This window comes from Macaca mulatta, chromosome 8 (assembly GCF_049350105.2).
Source record: "Macaca mulatta isolate MMU2019108-1 chromosome 8, T2T-MMU8v2.0, whole genome shotgun sequence".
Lineage (NCBI taxonomy): Eukaryota > Metazoa > Chordata > Mammalia > Primates > Cercopithecidae > Macaca > Macaca mulatta.
Window position 1 is genome coordinate 107179889 of NC_133413.1, and position 18659 is coordinate 107198547.

Genomic DNA, 18659 nt, shown 5'->3' on the forward strand with positions numbered 1-18659 from the left:
ATGGAGAAAATGACAAGTAGGTAGATGATGAGTTGGGGAAAATGGTGGAAGGTACAGAAGCAATAGGAAGGAAGTACTCCCCAAGATTTGCTTGAAAACATCTACTTTGGTTTTTTATTTTTTTTGAGACAGGGTCTCGCTCTGTTGCCCAGTCTAGTGTGCAGTGACGCGATCTCGGCTCACTGCAAGCTCTGCCTCCCGGGTTCACGCTATTCTCCTGCCTCAGTCTCCCAAGTAGCTGGGACTACAGGCGCCTGCCACCATTCCTCTGATCTTCACTACCTGCTGTCTCTTTAGCATAGATAATTCATCCATTGCCACATCAAGACAAGGACAACATATGAAGTTCCTCAAAATTTCCAGATAAGCCATTATTACCTATATGGTTATTCCCTAAAAGTTTCACACTGAAGTAAACAAGTGTTTTTGGTCATTTCATGCCAACAAACTGATGGCCCTTGATCATCATCCTTTGAACTGACTCCAGATCTAGAATGAATTTTCCAATGTATAGTGACCCTAAGTCTGTGTCTTAGGAAAGAACTTTTTTTTTTTTCTGGGCTCACTGCAAGCTCTGCCTCCCAGGTTCACGCCATTCTCCTGTCTTAGCCTTCCGAGTAGCTGGGACTACAGGTGCCCACCACCTCACCTGGCTAATTTTTTGTACTTTTAGTAGAGGTGGGGTTTCACCGTGTTAGTCTTGATCTCCTGACTTCGTGATCTGCCCACCTCAGCCTCCCAAAGTGCTGGGATTACAGGCGTGAGCCACCAGCCTGGCCAGGAAATAACTTTTTAAGGTTGCCCTAGAATACCGATCATGATTAAGTTTTATTCTGTCTATATATTTCATTATTTTAATTTTATAATACATTTCTGTTTCTTGCTTAGAATTTATAAATTATGTATCAGATTATGATTTCTGTGTTTTAAAAATACCTATTATATCTTATAGTGATTTTCTTAAGTGGAATGCAATATATCAATATCTTGTTCCATTTTTGTGACTTCTCCAAGTATAGATCACTAGTAATATTATTTTCTACTATTTATTAATGGAAAACTACCTTAGTTGGGCTAATGTAACTATCTAAAGACAATAATAATAAAATTCTATAGTGCTGTTAGAGAGATATATAATTATGCATTCCAGCTGGGGATTACATCAATTATTTTTAGATTATATTCCAGGGAAAACCGGGTTTTGAGTCAACTAACACCCATTTATTGTTCACTTATGTTGAGGGTTCTAGGTGATTTCTCATGTAGCTCATTGTTTTGTGCCTTCAATCTTAGTAAATCTTCCAAAGTGCTGCTGATATACTCAGGGAAAACTAATTTTTTTAAAAGATTATCTTTTAAATTAACCTCCTTTTAAAAATAAGCATTATTATGTTTGTGGAATTTGAAAATACAGTCTAGTTAAGGTATTTAGAATAACACTCAGTTTCTGTTTTAAAGTGATTATATCATTTTAGTGTCAAAATTAATTTAATTGACCGTATAAGGAGACATTAAGTATTATTACAAAAATGGCATGTTATGGCCAAGTGTGGTGGCTCACGCCCGTAATCCCAATACTTTGGGAGGCCAAGGTGGGTGGATCACGAGGTCAGGAGATGGAGATCAGCCTGGTCAATATGGTGAAACCCCGTCTCTACTAAAAATACAAAAATTAGCTGGGCATGGTGGCAGGCACCTGTAATCTCAGCTTCTCGGGAGGCTGAGGCAGGAGAATTGCTTGAAATCAGAAGGCGGAGATTGCAGTGAGCCGAGATTGCGCCATTGCATTCCAGCCTGGATAACAAGAGTGAAACTCCATCTCCAAAACCAAAACCAAAACAAACAAAAATAAGGCATGTTATTTATTAATACGAGTGACATACATGCGAAAGGATATCTGACTTAGGCAATGTTATTTTCTGGATGTATTTTTTTAACTAGACTATGACCTAAGTTCCGGCAGTCCCTCTAGAAAGGGTACCATTCCCTCTTCTCTGCTTGCTGAGCCATTTCCTAAGACTGTCTTCAGATGTTATGTCTTCTCTAGAGCTTTTCAGCATTCCTTTTGTTCTTCTCTTTGCTCTCATGGTACTCTATGCATGAGAATGTTTGAGTATATATATATTATTATAGTTATTTGCCGCTCAAACTGCATTTGGGTTTTCCTCATTGATTTTCTATTTCGTGTAAATGCATATGGTTTCCTATAAAAAAATACAATTTGTAATCCTCCAGGAAGTCCGTGTCAGTCAGTCAAATTACCTGATTGATTATAGTTTCTGGTTTATCTGCTGCCTGGGAATCAAAACACAGGTCTTAATTAACTTTCTACAAAGCAAGGATATGGACTAGGGATCACTAAGCTCTCCTATATATCTCTACAATGGTGTCATTATGTGATTCTAATCCATCACTAGAAATGTATTGTGAAATAGTTAATTAATGTTTGCAGAATGCTTAGAGAACTTTTAATGAGAAGTAGATATTTGTGGTTAGTGCTAATGAATAGATGTCTTATGAACCTTTTTTTTTACACCAACACCACATTGGAAAAATGTGCTTTCAAGAATAAATTGCAATCTGGTGAAATTTTGTTATTAACTAACAAAATGTAGCTTTTAAAAACAAGTATCAGTATAGTGGCTTTAGTGGCTTTAGAAACCAGGACCCTATGCAAGTAAATAGTTGTAATAAAAAGGGAAGCAACAGCAGTGTATAGTTTTCATAATTTTTCAAAACATTTTAAATATGATAGCAACTTTTTACTCTTACAGCTTAGTTGTGAAGGAGGCAAGGCCAGTACTTTTATAGTCTAGGGAAGCTAAGACCTAGAGAGATTAAAGGCTCATTTATTTCTTAAATAAAAATGTATTGAGTGCCTATATTTGGGTATAACAATTGAAGGTGCAGTGTTGAATAATTTACCCTACTTGACTTTGATAGTAAGGGAGACAGGTTTATAAACAAACATATTAGCTGATAACATAGTTAATTATGGTAGAAACACAGAAGATGGTGCAAATAACTCCGGGGTGTTGTTTAGTGAGCCTTTACAGAAGAGGTAGTTTTTAAAGCATTTTCACTAAAGAGTAAGTGTAGGCACTGGCCAGATGAAGGGGAGGAGGTGAGGAGAAGGGTCTTTCATTAAAAGAGAATGAACATATGTCAAGACCCAGAGTTACGAAAGAGCCTGTGCATTTGAAGAACAGCGTGAAGTTCAATGCACATGTAGCTCATTGTTTTGTGCCTTCAATCTTAGTAAATCTTCCAAAGTGCTGCTGATATACTCAGGGAAAACTAATTTTTTTAAAAGATTATCTTTTAAATTAACCTCCTTTTAAAAATAAGCATTATTATGTTTGTGGAATTTGAAAATACAGTCTAGTTAAGGTATTTAGAATAACACTCAGTTTCTGTTTTAAAGTGATTATATCATTTTAGTGTCAAAATTAATTTAATTATTATTGTCCAATATAAATATGAACACAAATGTGCAATTTAAATTTTTCTAATAGCCATACTACAGAGTAAAAAGAGACAGGTAAAATCAATAATAACACATTTTATTTAACCCAATATATCTGAAATATTTATTTTTTTTTAACTTAAGTCATTAAAATCAAATCAGGTGAATATTTAACACAAAACATTTCAGTTTGTCTTCCTTCCTTTCTTTTCTTTTCTTTCTTCCTCTCTTTTTCTTTTCTTTTCTTTTCTTTTTTTTTTTAGGGACTGGATCTCGCTATATTGCCCAGACTGGTCTTCCTGCCTCAGTCTCCCAAAGTGTTGGGATTACAGGCATGAGCCACTGCCCTCAGCCTAAGACATCTCAGTTTGGACTAAACACATTTCAAGGGCTCAATGTATAGAAACTTAGCAATGCATGTGTATGTATGTGTGTGTCAGAGAGAGAAAGAGAATGAGAATGAAAATCTGTGTGCTCTAGAGGGGGAGGAGGATAGATAAGGTTGAAGTAGTTGTTGGAGTCATATTTTTAAAGGCTTTGCATGCTGGCTTATTTTAGAATTTTTTCTTAAAATTTAGTAGTGAAGGAACAGTTTTGAAAATTTTGAATTTGTTATAGACTAATGCTTTTGCAAAATAGCAATAAATTAGAAAGGTGAAAGTAAAAAGACATACAAAGAGAGGCATCATTTTTAAATCATTAAATTTGACAGATGTTGTCTTAGTCTAGTTTGTGCTGCTATAACGGAATACCACAGACTGGATAGTTTATAACTAACAGAAATTAATTGGTTTACAATTCTAGAGCCTAAAAAGTACAAGATTGAGGGGCCACATCTGGTGAGGGCCTTTTAGCTGCATCAAAACTTTGCAAAAGGCATCACATGGTGGAAGGGCAAGAGAGGGAGAGAGAAAAAGCAAGAGAGGGTAAACTCACTCCCATGATAAAGAACCCGTTCCCTCAATAAAGGCATTTGTCCTTTCGTGAGGGCAAAACCATCATGATTTAAACACATCTTAAAGGTCCCACCTTCCAAGACCATTACGAAGGCAATTAAATTTCCACATGGATTTGGAGGGACATAGTATTACTCCCTGCATGTTTTTCTTACATACAAAACGCACTTATTTCATCCCAATAGCTCCAAATTCTTAATTCTTTCCAGCACCAACGCAAAAGTCCAAAGTCTTATCTAAATCAGATATGGGTGAGACATAACACAATCCATTCTGAGGCAAATTCCCCTCTAGCTGTGAGCCTGTGAAATTATACAAGTTATCTATTTTCACAATACAATGGTGGGACAGGTATAGGATAGACATTCCCATTCCAAAATGGATAAATAGGCAAGGAAGGGGTAGCTGGTTCCAAGTAAGTCCAAAACCCAATGGGGACAACAACAGTAAATCTTAAGGCTCAGAAATAATTTTCTTTGACTCCATGCTGCCCTGCTTCCTGGACACACTGGGGCAGGGGTTGAGCCCCGAAGGACTTGGAGAGCCCTGCACCTAAGGCTTTGCTGGATGGTTGGAGTCTTATGCTTACAGCTCTCCCAGGCTGTCTTTGCGTGCTGGCTTTGCATGCTGGTGTCTACAGTTCAGGAGTCTCAGGTGTGGTTCTGCCCCTGCAGCTTCACTAGACATTGCTTTAGCGGGGACTCTTTGTGGCAGCTCTGCTCCTGCAGCAGTTTTCTACTTGGATCCCCAGGCTGTCTGATACCTTCTTTAAAATCTAGGTGAAGGTAGCCATGCCTCCACAGCTTGTGAACTCTGTGTGCCTGCAGACTTGGCACCGTGTGGATACCACCAATATTTACTGCTTGTGCACTCTGGAGCAGAGGCCTTAGCTGCACGTGTGCCTGGTCAAGTCATGGCTGTAGCAGTTTAAGGGTGCTGCACCGGAATGTGGGGAACAGACATTTGAGGAGGTGAGGTGCAGGGCAGTGAATTCTAAGGTCCCTTGGGTGCCTCTTCAGAAACTTTGCCCTCAAGATTCTAGCTTGTCTCAGAGATCCCTAAAGTGCCTTTGGGGTCATTTTCTCATTGTGTTGATGAATAGCACCTGGCTCTTTTCTAGCCATACAAACCTTTTTAGCAAATGGTTACTTGGCCACACCCTTTGTTTGCATGCCTAAGCACATATTTTTATTTACATGGCCAGGCTCTGAATTTTCACAATTTTTATGTTCTATCTTCCCTTAAATTATAAGTACTGTCTTTAAATTATTTCTTTCCTCTCACATTCTATTATATACATTTAAAAGAAGCCACACAGCTCCTTCAGTATTTTGCTTAGAAATTTCTGGCTGGCGTGGTGGCTCACACTTTTAATCCCAGCACTTCGGGAGGCCGTGGTGAACGGATCACAAGGTCAGGAGATCGAGACCATCCTGGCTAACGCGGTGAAACCCCGTCTCTACTAAAAACACAAAAAATTAGCCAGGCGTGGTGGTGGGCACCTGTGGTCCCAGCTCCTCAGGAGGCTGAGGCAGGAGAATGTTGTGAACCCGGGAGGCGGAGTTTGCAGTGAGCCAAGACTGTGCCACTGCACTCCAGCCTGGGAGACAGAGCGAGACTCCATCTCAAAACAAAACAAAACAAAAAGGAAATTTCTTCCATCAGATATTCTAGTTTGTCACTGTTAAATTCTGCCTTCTGTTAAAGCCCTCAGGCATGGACACACTTCAGCCAAGTTCTTTGCCACTTAATAACAAGGATGGCCTTCACTACAGTTTCCAATACATTGTTCTTCATTTCCGTCTGAGACTTGGTCAGAATTGCCTGTACTGTCCATATTTCTGTCAGCATTCTGGTCGTGAATCTCTAAGAAGAATCACTCAAGTAATCTCTAAGAAGTTCCAGACTTTCTCTCTTGCTCATCTCATCTTCTGAGCCCTTCCCAGAATTGCCCTTAATTCTCTATTCATTGTACTCTAGGCTTTTTCTAGGTTGCTCTTCCAAATTCTTCCGGCCTCGCCACATTACCCAATTTCAAAGCCGCTTCCACATTTTTCAGGTATTTGTTATAACAACCCACCTCTCTGGTACCAATTTTTGTCTTAGTTGTGTGTGTGTGTGTGTGTGTGTGTGTGTGTGTGTGTGTGTGCGCGCGCGCGCGTGCTGCTTTAACAGAATACCACAGACAGAGTAATTCACAAATAATGAAAATTTATTGGCTTTAGGGTTTCTTGCCACATCATAACATGGCAGAAGGCATCGCACAGAAGGAGGGCAAAGAGGGGATAAGAGAGATCAAAGGAGGCACAAACCTGCAATAACATTAGTTTATTCATGAAGGTGAAGCCCTTGTGTCCTGAATACCTTTTGAAAGTCCAACCTTATAATACCATCACAAGCGCAATTACATTTCAACATGAGTTTTGAAGGGGAAAGATGTTCAAACGGTAGCAGACATACAGTTTATATAAAAGTGTCTAAACCAGTGATATCCAATAGAACTTTCTATCATGATAGGAATGTTCTGTCTGTGCTGCTTAATGTAATAGCCACTAGCCACAGGTAGCTATTGAGTACTTGAAATGTGGCTAGTGTGACTGAGAAAATGAATTCTTAGTTTAATTTAATTTTAGTTAATTTAAATTGAAGTGACCATATGAGACAATTGATTACTATATTGGACAGCATTGAATACATTTACTCTTAATCTCTGTATTTACCTATTGTGCATTAGTAAAAAACAGTTTGTGCACTGGCATGGCCCACAAACCATGCTTTGAGTAGCACTATTTAAAGCATGGACTGTAGTGCTAGAAAGCCTTTGTATGTCTTTGGCAAACTGCTTAATCTCTTGGTGCCCCAGTTTCCTCATTTGTAAAATAAAGGTAATAATAAACTACCTAATAGAGTTGTTGTGAGGATTAAATGCATTAATGAATGTAGCATACTTAGCCCAAGGTCTGACACACAGCATGCTCTACATAAATGCTTCCTGTTATTGTTATTATCATTATTATTTTTATTATGTAGGTGGCGGATATCAAACAGTTAAGTGGTAACAAAGCCCAGTCTTTTTATTAATTCTCTGCTTTTTGCAGTAGCTTAGACTTTTTCCTTTTAAAAATATACCACAGTTTGTGGCATCTAGTGGCTTCCAATAAATATCTTTTGAACATAAGTATAAAGTACTTTTCAAGCACAGATGAAGAAGCAATTATTTTTCTGAAGGGAGGATTGGTAAAAGTATTGAGAACAGATGACAGTTGAGAGGGCCTCAGTGGATGAGTCTGACAGGCAAAGAGGAGAGGACACACCTGGCAGAGGGAGCAAGGATACCCATTTGGATTATACTCTATTTAGGAGACTATACAGCAGGTAACACTGCCTTAGCCCTATCACTGCTACCACCACTTCTTTCTCTCCTTCCCAGCTCTTTTCTTGATTTATCCTTTTAGCATATTTTAAACAGGATTAATAGGTAACACGTGATTCTACAGTTTTAAGGGAGGTCAATCATTGCCTCTTGTTCATTCCTCAGAGTAACAGTGCCCGAATTTGATGGTGGATGTTGGGCAGTGGTTGGGAAGGGAAGGGGAATGCTGCTTGAAAAGCAGTCCCTGGGTTATGGACAGGTAGCTGTGAGATTCTTTTCCCTTAAAACATAATGTTTCTTATTTATGTAGATTATCTTAACAAGAAAACCAACTGGAAAAAAATGAAATTCCTTATCTTCGCATTTTTTGGTGGTGCTCACCTTTTATCCCTGTGCTCTGGGAAAGCTATATACAAGAATGGCATCTCTAAGAGGACTTTTCAAGAAATAAAAGAAGAAATAGCCAGCTATGGAGATGTTGCTAAAGCAATTATCAACCTAGCTGTTTATGGTAAAGCCCAGAACAGATCCTATGAGCGACTGGCACTTCTGGTTGATACTGTTGGACCCAGACTGAGTGGCTCCAAGAACCTAGAAAAAGCCATCCAAATTATGTACCAAAACCTGCAGCAAGATGGGCTGGAGAATGTTCACCTGGAGCCAGTGAGAATACCCCACTGGGAGAGGGGAGAAGAATCGGCTGTGATGCTGGAGCCAAGAATTCATAAGATAGCCATTCTGGGTCTTGGCAGCAGCATTGGGACTCCTCCAGAAGGTATTGTTTGTGTTTTCAGTTTGATTTGCATTTTATAAAACTAATGTCCCTTGGTGTAATTGAGTACAATATGCATGATTCATATTATAATTTGTATAATTTCTTATTCCATTGGCTTAATGAGTTCTCTACCCTTTTTTGTCCTCCCATTTTTTTTTACTTCTGTTTCTTTTGTGAAAGAGAACTGATCATGTTGGATCGCTTTTTAAATGTAGAATCTGTAGCTACTGGTCCATGATACTTTCCAGCCCTATCATTTTGTAATTGCTATCTAGTTAAACATTAGCATCATTCTATGGATAATTGAAATATATATAAACAGGATACAAAAACTATGACTTCTTCCAAGTGACCTCAGTGTGAATTATATTTTAGAATTAATGAAATAGAGAATAGAACATTGCACTCTGAATTGATTTAATTATTTTTATAGAACTGAGGTTTCTACTTTAAGGAATTATCCAAGGTTGAGTTCTACCTTTACTTATAAGCACCCTGGATCAGCTTTATCAGATAATATACAGTAAATGCCCAGATCGGAGATATATAGCCAGTCATCAGGGAGCTATCAGTTAGCCTTGAATATATCCATGGGCTAATTTCCAGTGGCAGAAGAATGAGTTTCTATTCTTTTGACTTTTTTGGATGCCAAGAGAAAGGCCCAGTGAAGAAGTACATTGTCAGTTTAAAACATTATTTATCCAGATATAATTCACATACTATGATTTTCACCCATTTAGAATGTACAAGCGACTTTTAGTATATTCACAGAGTTGTACAACCACCACAATCTAATTGTAGAACATTTTCATCACCACAAAAAGAAACTGTGACTATTAGCTGTCATTCTCCAGTCTACCTATATCCCAGCCCTAGGAAACCACTAATCTGCTTTCTGTCTTTATGGATTTGCTTATTCTGGGCATTTTATGTGAATGGAATAATACATTATATGATCTTTCGTGAATGCTTTTTTTCATGTAGCATACTGTTTTCCAGGTTCATATGTTGTCGCATGTTTCAGTATTTCATTCTTTTTATTGCTCAGTAATATTCCATTTTATGAATGTATCACATTTTTATTTGTCCATGCATCAGTTGATGGACATTGAGATTATTTTCACCTTTTAGATATTATGAATAGAGCTGCTGTGAACATTCATGCACAAGTTTTTCATGTGAACATTTGTTTTCATTTCTCTTGGGTATAAAGCAAGAAGTAGAATTGTTGGGTCATATACCAGCTCTGTGTTTAACTTTATGAGGTATTGCCAAACTGTTTTCTGAAGTGGCTGCACAGTTTTATGTACCCACTGACAATGTATTAATTTTTCCATATGCTTGTCAACACTTGTTATTATCTGACTTCTTGGTTATAGCTATTCTAGTGGGTGTGGAGTGGTATCTCATTGTGCTTTTGATTTGCATTTCCCTAATGACAAGTGATGTTGAGCATCCTTCTATGTTTTCACTCACCCATTTGTTTACCTTCTTTGGAGAAATGTGTATCCAAATTCATTGCCCAGGTTTTAATTGGACAATGAGATTTTTATTATAGAGTTTTAAAAGCTTTTTTATGTATTGTGTGTACAAGTCCCTTTTCATATATTTGATTTACTAATGTTCTCTCCATTCTGAGGATTGTGTTTTTTTTTTCTTGATGGTAATATTCGCTACAGAAATATTTAATCTTTGATTTAGTCCAGCTAATTTATTTTATTTCTATGTTGCCTGTGCTTTTGGTGTCATATCAAACCATTGCCTATACCATAGTCACAAACATTTACTACTACTATTGTAATGTATTTAGGTCTGTATATCTTTACTCTCATCTCATATTTTCTTCTAAGAATTTTATGGCTGCTATCCTTACATTTATATCTGTGAATTAATTGCATTAATTTTTGTATATGGTAAATGATAAGGCTTCAGCTTTCTTCTTTTGAATGTGGTCATTCAGTTGTCTCAACTTCATTTGTTGAAAAGGCTATTCTTTCTCCTTTAATTCAGTGCATTACATCAATTTATTTTCAGATGTTAAAAACCCTTGCATTACTGGTATAAACCCCACTTGATTATAATACATAATATTTTTTATATGGTGCTGAATTCAGTTTGGTAGTATTTTGCTTAATATTGCATTTATATCCATAGGGATATTGGATTGTAGTTTCATTTTCTTGTAATGTCTTTTTTTTTTGTATCAGAGTAAGACTGGCTTCATGAAATCAGTGGCAAAGTGTCACCTCATCTTCCATCCTTTGGAAGAGATTACAAATGACTGCTATTAATTCTTTAAATTTCTGGTAGAATTCAGTGAGGCAATCTCATTCAGGGTTTTCTTTGTGGGAAGACTTTTAATTATTAATTCAATTTCTTTACTTGTCTAATCAGATTTTCAGTTTCTTCTTGAGTCAGTTTTAGTAGCTTGTGTCTTTAGAGAAATGTATCTGTTTTATCTAAGTCATGTAATTTGTTGGTGTACAGTTATTTATAGTATCTTATTATAATTTTTTATGTTTGTAAGGATAAGGGTCTAAATCACTGCTGTCACTTGCTTTTGGGCAGAAAAACTTTGTTTAGATTTTTCTGGCAGCAAATTCTCTAAGCCTTTTTTCATCTTTATCTCTTTATTTAAACTTCAGTTTTGAAAGATAGTTTTACTGGACATGAGATTCTTAGTTGAAAGGTTTGTTTTTCTTTTCTTTTTTTCTTTTTTTTTTTACTTTCAGCACTCTGAATACATTATCCATCCCATTGCCTTCTGGACTCCATTGTTTCTTTTTTTTTTGTTTTGTTTTTTGAGATGGAGTTTCCCTCTTGTTGTCTAGGCTGGAGTGCAATGGCACAATCTCAGCTCACTGCAACCTCCACTTTGCCGGTTCAAGTGATTCTCCTGCCTCAGCCTCCCAAGTAGCTGGGATTACAGGTGCACACCACCATGCCCAGCTAATTTTTTTGTATTTTCAATAGAGACAGGGTTTCACCATTTTGGAGAGGCTTGTCTCGAACTCCTGGACTCAGGTGATCTACCTGCCTAGGCTTCCCAAAGTGATGGGATTACAGGCTGGAGCCACGATTCCTGTCCTGGACTACTTTGTTTTTGATGAGATGTCAGCTGTTACTGTTTTGGAGGTTTCCTTGTATGTGATGAATCATATCTTCTTTATTGCTTTCAAGATTTTCTTTTCCTTTTAGATTTTTGTTATTTTGATTCTAATGTATCTAGGTATGTATATCTTTATTCTCATCTTACTTGGAGGTTGTTGATTTTCTTGGATGTGTAGATTGAAGTTTTTCATCAAATTTGAGGTGTTTTCAGCTATTATTGCCACAATTTTTTTTCTTCCCTTTTTTCTTTTTCCTCTCCTTATACTTCCATTTATTGTGTGTTGGTGATTTAATGATGTCCCATATTTCTCTTAGGCTCTGCTCATTTTTCTTTACTCTTTTTTTTCTTTGTTCTTCAGATTGTATGACCTCGATCAATCTATCATCAAACTTACTGATTCTTTCTTCTATGAGCTTAAAGCTACTATTGAGCCTCTATACTGAATTTGTCTCTTTAGTTACTATACTTTTAAACTCCATAACTTCTCTTTGGCCTTTTTAAAAAATAATTTCTGTGACTTTATTGATTTTTTTTATTTGATGAGATGTTGTCATCATATCTGCCTTTAGTTCTTTAAGTATGGTTTCTTTTAGTTCCTTGAATATTTCAATAATAGCTGCTTTGAAGTGTTTGCTATATCCCACATCTGGACCCCCTAAAAGACAGTTTCTACTGCCTACTTCTTTTTTTCTTGTGTATGGGTTATACTTTATTGTATCTTTTTATGCCATAGTTTTAAAAACAGAAAGCCTGAATATTTAAACTAATGTTTTATGGCAACTCTGGATACTGACTCATCTTCCTTCCTTTCCCCCCTCCATTTACTTGGTTGTTCATTTGTTTAATCGCTTGAATGTATTAACTCTGTGACATCTATTTCTCTTACACTGTTCAGCTTCTGATGTTCCTGTTTAGATTGTTTTTTTTTTTCTTTTAGTTGGGTTCCCTATGAGTCACCCATAGGTCTGCATAAACCACTTATTGGTCAAAGGTTATGCTTAGGTTCCTTTAGCCAGTTATGTTTTTACTCTTTGCCATGGGATGTTTTTGTGACTTGGAGTCTGTTATTACAACTTAAGAAGTTTATTTTTTCTCCCAACTTTGGCCAAGGCCAAATGCCTTGGAAGTTCCTTGTCTAATCACTTCTGCGATGGTGCGGCCTTGGGCATGCACACAGTCTTCCAGATTACCATAATGCAAGTAATATTATTTTTAAGCATGGCTTAGTAGTATTTTCTCCAGGGTCAGAATAGCTTATTTTTTAGCCAGTGTTTGCTCAGAGGTTGTACTTAAACACTTTGAGTGAGTGAGGCTTCTGCCCTTTGTTGACGAATCTGTGTGCAGCTTGGGAAATGTTTTCAAATCTGACTCACGTGTTGTTTTGATTGTTCCTGAGTAGGTATAACCTAGGACATGTGTGTAGCTTTTCAACCCCCAGGGTTTACTGAGATCCCAGGAAGGCCCTTCTTGGTTCTTTCTTTCTTTCGTTCTGTTAAAGCTATGGTGGTTCTGCCATTTTGCTTGTTGCTAGCAGTATCAGGAAGCTACCAGCACCCCCTTAATTGTTCTTCGCCAAGCTCTCCATTATTTTCAGCAACACCCTTAGGCAGGGAATTCTCCATTCTCTGCACTAAACGAAGTCACTAACATCAATAAGAACTATGGAGCTCTTCATCCTTATGACTTCTCTTCCCCTGGGAGAACATTCGTGCTACTCCATGGGAGCTAGCAGTGATAGTGGCACCACCCAGTGGCACCCAGAGTGATATCCCTAGTGGATGATAAGATGATAAGAAGGGAGAAGGAGGTAGTTCTCAGCCTTGTTGGCTTGCAGCTTCCAGTGTGGGACCACCTCCTATGACTGAGCTGAGAAAGGGGTGATCAGAGTCTTAGTATTCTTGATGGCTACTTAGGGTGGAGTTTCTATCCTATGAGTAGGACTTGGGTAGAGGAATGGCGCCTCAGTTCTCTTGGCATTGCTTGACTAGAACAGAGGTTCTGCCACAAGGTAATGGGGTTGGGGAATGAGAAACACTGGTAGCCTGTCCTTCCAAAGGTGAAACTATTGCCCTAAACTGAGAATTGGGTGGAGAGGAAGCTCTCATGTTCTTGTCTGCACTTGGTCAGAATAGAGTACCTGTAGTAGAGTTTCTGTAACATGGAGCTGGGGGTAGGAGAGGAAAGCAGATCATGACCCAGATGCCACAGAATCTTACTGTTCTCATCAAGACTTGGTAAATTTTCTTGTATGAATGTTATCCTTTGCTGTATGCCCTTAGGACAGTTTTGAAAGACATTAAACTATTTTTTTAAAATAATTCTTCCCACTAAATATGTTGTGGGGTGAAGATCTGCTGAGTTACTCATGCTGCCATGCTGGAAGAATCACTGGGATAGCTAGTTTTGATCTCTCTAAGGCTGCATGAATGGGTGGTAGAATTCTCCAAGGTGTTAGGGAACTCCTCAGCTTGGGTTCTATAGTGTTAGTCAGGAGTTTCCTTCAGTTGCCTTCTGTTAAATGCTAATCTATGTTAGATACCAACTTAAATCCTCCTTTTTAAGCTCTCTCAATTGTCCAGTTATCTGAAAAAGATTAGCACTTTTTTTTCCCCAGATGAGAGAACCAGACTCCAAGAGGTTATGTAATTTACCAAGAGTTGCACAACTGGTGAGAGGCCTTGTTTGGACATGAACAATCAAACTCCAGAGTTTGTGCTTTTAGTCATTAGACTATATTGCTTCTCATACAAATATTTTAATGTTGTTTCCATTTATAAGATTACTATTTTTAGCCATCTAGCTGAAGCAGATCTGTTCCAAAAGCCATTGATACCTGTACTATGATGGCAGAACATATTGGTTTCTGCGTGTTTTTTAAAAGAAAGTTTTCTTATTCCCATTTCTTTCTCATCATCATTTCTCATTCTATAAGCTGGGCCTCCTCTTTCCTGGCTATCTGCCTGGTATTGAAAACTAAGCCAAGTTACTGATTGCTCCTGAGACCTTCAAAACCCAGGGGATGTGAATTTTACTTACCGAAATCTATTCTAGTTTTCCAAGACTCACTTTCACCCCACTCCTCGTTCCATGGGGCTCAAAGTAGATAAACAGTTGTCTGGCAACTGGACTATTTTAAGCTCTGAAGAGACTGGAGGGTTGGAATGCACCAGGTGTGGAAAATTCCCACAAGAGATAGTGTAAAGTTGGCATAACAGGATCTCTAACCCAGGCAGAGTGGTGCAGAGCTTATCTTCTAGCCTCTCTCTCAGGAAACCTGTCTTCTCACTTTGGCTTACCACTAACTAGTTGTGTGACCTTGGTTGCCATTTAATCATCATGGCCTTGATTTTGTGACCTGTGAAATGAGAGATCGTTGGAATTCTGAATGTGTAAGGTCTCCTCTAGATTGGAAAGGGTAATTTTTATGGCAATCCATAAGGGATCACTGAAGTTAGAATTCACAAGAGCTGGATTCTGCCAAGTGTGTGTGATGGAGTAGATTCTTTGTTTAACCAGATTTTTAAACTTCTCAGTTCTAAACTTGAGTATTACAGTAAGTATGTTAGTTTATCCACTCTTCTAGACTTTAGTATTACAGTAGGTGTGTTAGTTTATTCACATGACAGGATTGAGAGCTCTGCGAGTTATCTGTGGAGAGTTTGAAGAAGGCAGATAAACAAGCAGGCCAAGTCCGAAGAGATGAAGGACAAACTTACAAGACAGGAGAAAGCACAATCTCTAATCAGTCCTGAGATAGCATAGAGATGTCAGATTTGAATGGACCAAGTGAAAGAATGAGAATCAACAGTCACATCCGGGTTAGGCTGACATATGTGCAAGAAAGAGGAACTTGGGCAGACTATGTGATTATTTCCCAGCAGACATAACTCTGGGTCTTCATGGTTTATGTGAGCCCAATATAGCAGGTCATTGAGTATTTATTAATCCTCAGTGGAGACTGACATCTCTACCGAGATACAGGGCTTTCTTAAAATTTTAGGATTGTATGTTTTTATTATGTTTAGTGTATGTTTTATTATGTTTGTATGTCATATTATATTATGTTTTATTATATGTTTTATATTAGTTAGGGGGCTCCTGGAGGCCTGGACTGAGTCTTATCAATTTCTGTATTCTCAGCATCTAGCATCATACTCAGTAAATAGTAGTTACTCATTCAGTGTTTGAGAAACAGTGGATTTTTAAGGTAGTTCTTTCCTTGGGGTATTATTCACCTGTACTAAAATAAAGCCTTCTTCTACATTGTATTAGTCTATCTCATGCTGCTATGAAGAAATACTGAGACTGGATAATTTATAGACAAAAGAGGTTTAATTGGATCACAGTTCCACATGGCTGGGGAGACCTCAGGAAAGTTACAATCATGGCAGAAGGCACTCCTTCACAGAGTGGAAGGAAAAACGGCCCTTATAAAACTATCAGATCTTGTGAGAATTTGCTCACTATCACAAGAACAGCATGGGGGTTACTGCCCATGATTCAATTACCTCCCACTGAGTCCCTCGATGAGATTTGGGTGGGGACACAGCCAAGCCATATACATAATGAATGATGATGATGTTGAGCCATCATCATTTACTCAGAATTTCCCTGATTGTAAAGTTAATACTTGCTTATTATAGAAAGCATGTACATAAATATAAAAATAATAAAAATCATCTATATTAATCCATTTTCACACTCCTTATAAAGATATACCCAAGACTGGGCAATTTACAAAAGAAAGAGGTTTATTAGATTTACAGTTTCACATGGCTTGGGAGGCCTCACAATCATGGCAGAAGGTGAAAGGCACATCTCACATGGTGGCAGACAAGAGAAGAGAACTTGTGCAGGGAGCTCCCCTTTTTAAAACCGTGAGATCTTGTGAGACTTATTCACTATCATGAGAACAGCATGGGAAAGACCTGCCCCCATGATTCAATTACCTCCCCTAGGTCCTTCCCACAATACCTGGAATTTCAGGATCAGAGTTGGGTCGGGACATAGTCAAACCATATCATTCTGACTTGGCCCCTCCAAAATCTCATGTCCTCACATTTCAAAACCAATCATGCTTTCCCAACAGTCTGCCAAAATCTTAACTCATTTCAGCATTAACTCAAAAGTCCACAGTCCAAAGTCTCATCCAAGACAAAGCAAGTCCTGTCTGCTTATAAGCCTGCAAAATCAAAAGCAAGTTAGTTACTTCTTAGATACAATGGGGGTACAGACACTGGGTAAATACAGCCATTCAAAATGGGAGAAATTGGCCAAAACAAAGGGGCTACAGGCCTCATGCAAGTCCGAAATCCAGCAGGGCAGCCAAATCTTAAAGCTTCAAAATTATCTCCTTTGACTCCATGTCTCACATCTAGGTCATGCCAATGCAAAATGTGGGTTGCCATGGTCTTGGGCAGCTCCATCCCTCTAGGCTGCTTTCATGGGCTGGTGTTGAGTGTCTGCAGTTTTTCCAGGTGCATGGTGCAAGCTGTTGGTGGATCTATCATTTTGGGGTCTTGAGGACAGTGGCCCTCTTCTCACAGCTCCACTAGGAGGTGCTGCAGTAGGGACTCTGTGTGGGGGCTCTGATCCCACATTTCCCTTCTGCACTGCCCTAGTGGAGGTTCTCCATGAGAGCACTGCCCCTGCAGCAAACTTCTGCCTGGACATCCAGGTGTTTCCATACATCCTCTGAAATCTAGGTGGAGGTTCCCAAACCCCAATTCTTGACTCCTGTGCACTGACAGGCTCAACATCACATGGAAGATGCCAAGGTGTGAGGCTTGCACCCTCTGAAGCCATGGTTCAAACACTACATTGGCCCCTTTCAGCCACAACTAGAGTGACTGGGATGCAGGGCACCAAGTCCCTAGATGGCACACAGCATGAAGATAAGGATCCTGGGCCCAGCCCATGAAACTACTTTTTCCTCCTAGGGCTTCAGGCCTGTGATGGGAGGAGCTGCCTTGAAGACCTCTGACATGCCCTGGAGACATTTTCCCCATTGTCTTGGGGATAACATTCAGCTCCTCATTATTTATGCAAATTTCTTCAGCCAGCTTGGATTTCTTCTCAGACAATGGGATTTTCTTTCCTATCATATTATCAGGCTGCAAATTTTCCAAACTTTTATGCTCTGCTTCTGTTATAAAACTGAATGTCTTTAATAGCACCCAAGTCACCTCTTGAATGCTTTGCTGCTTAGAAGTTTCTTCTGCCGAATACCCTAAATCATCTCTCTCAAGTTCAAAGTTCCACAAACACTAGGGCGGGAGTAAAATGCCACCACTCTCTTTGCTAAAACACAGCAAGAATCACCTTTGTTCCATTTCCCAACAAGTTTCTCATCTCCATCTCATGACCACCTTAGCCTGCACTTCATTGCCCATATTATTATGAGCATTTTGGTCAAAGCCATTCAACAAGTCTCCGGGGAGTTACACACTTTCCCACATTTTCCTGTCTTCTTCTGAGCCCTCCATACTGTTCCAACCTCTGCCTGTTACCCAGTTCCAAAGTTGCTTTCACATTTTTGGGTATATTTTCAGCAGCTTCCCACTCTACTGGTACCAATTTACTGTATTAGTCCATTTTCATGCTGCTGATAAAGACATACCTAAGACTGGGCAATTTACAAAATAAAGAGGTTTGCTAGACTTACAGTTCCACATGGCTGGGGAAGTCTCACAATCGTGGTGGAAGGTGAAAGGCATTTCTCACATGATGGCAGACAAGAGAAGAGAACTTGTGCAGGAAATTCCCTTTTTTAAAACCATGAGATCTTGTGAGACTTATTCAGTATCACCAGAACACCACAGGAAGGCCTGCCCCCATGATTCAATTACCTCTCACCAGATCCCTCCCACAACACCTGGAAAATCAAGATGAGATTTGGGTGGGGACACAGCCAAACCATATAATCATCTATGATATTTTCCTCTAGAGAGTCATTGCTATCATTTCTGTTTTTCCTT

At 38.7% G+C, this 18659-nt stretch overlaps 1 protein-coding gene across 14 annotated transcripts in view; it reads left to right on the forward strand.

The window, feature by feature from the left end:
• CPQ (carboxypeptidase Q) overlaps positions 1-18659 on the forward strand; it is a 492586-nt gene that overhangs the window by 129034 nt on the left and 344893 nt on the right. For all 14 annotated transcript variants that reach the window (XM_077943878.1, XM_077943882.1, XM_077943876.1 and 11 more), the window contains one exon: positions 8106-8570. In XM_077943878.1, coding sequence (XP_077800004.1) covers positions 8106-8570 — 465 coding nt within the window. The remainder of the gene's footprint in view (positions 1-8105; positions 8571-18659) is intronic.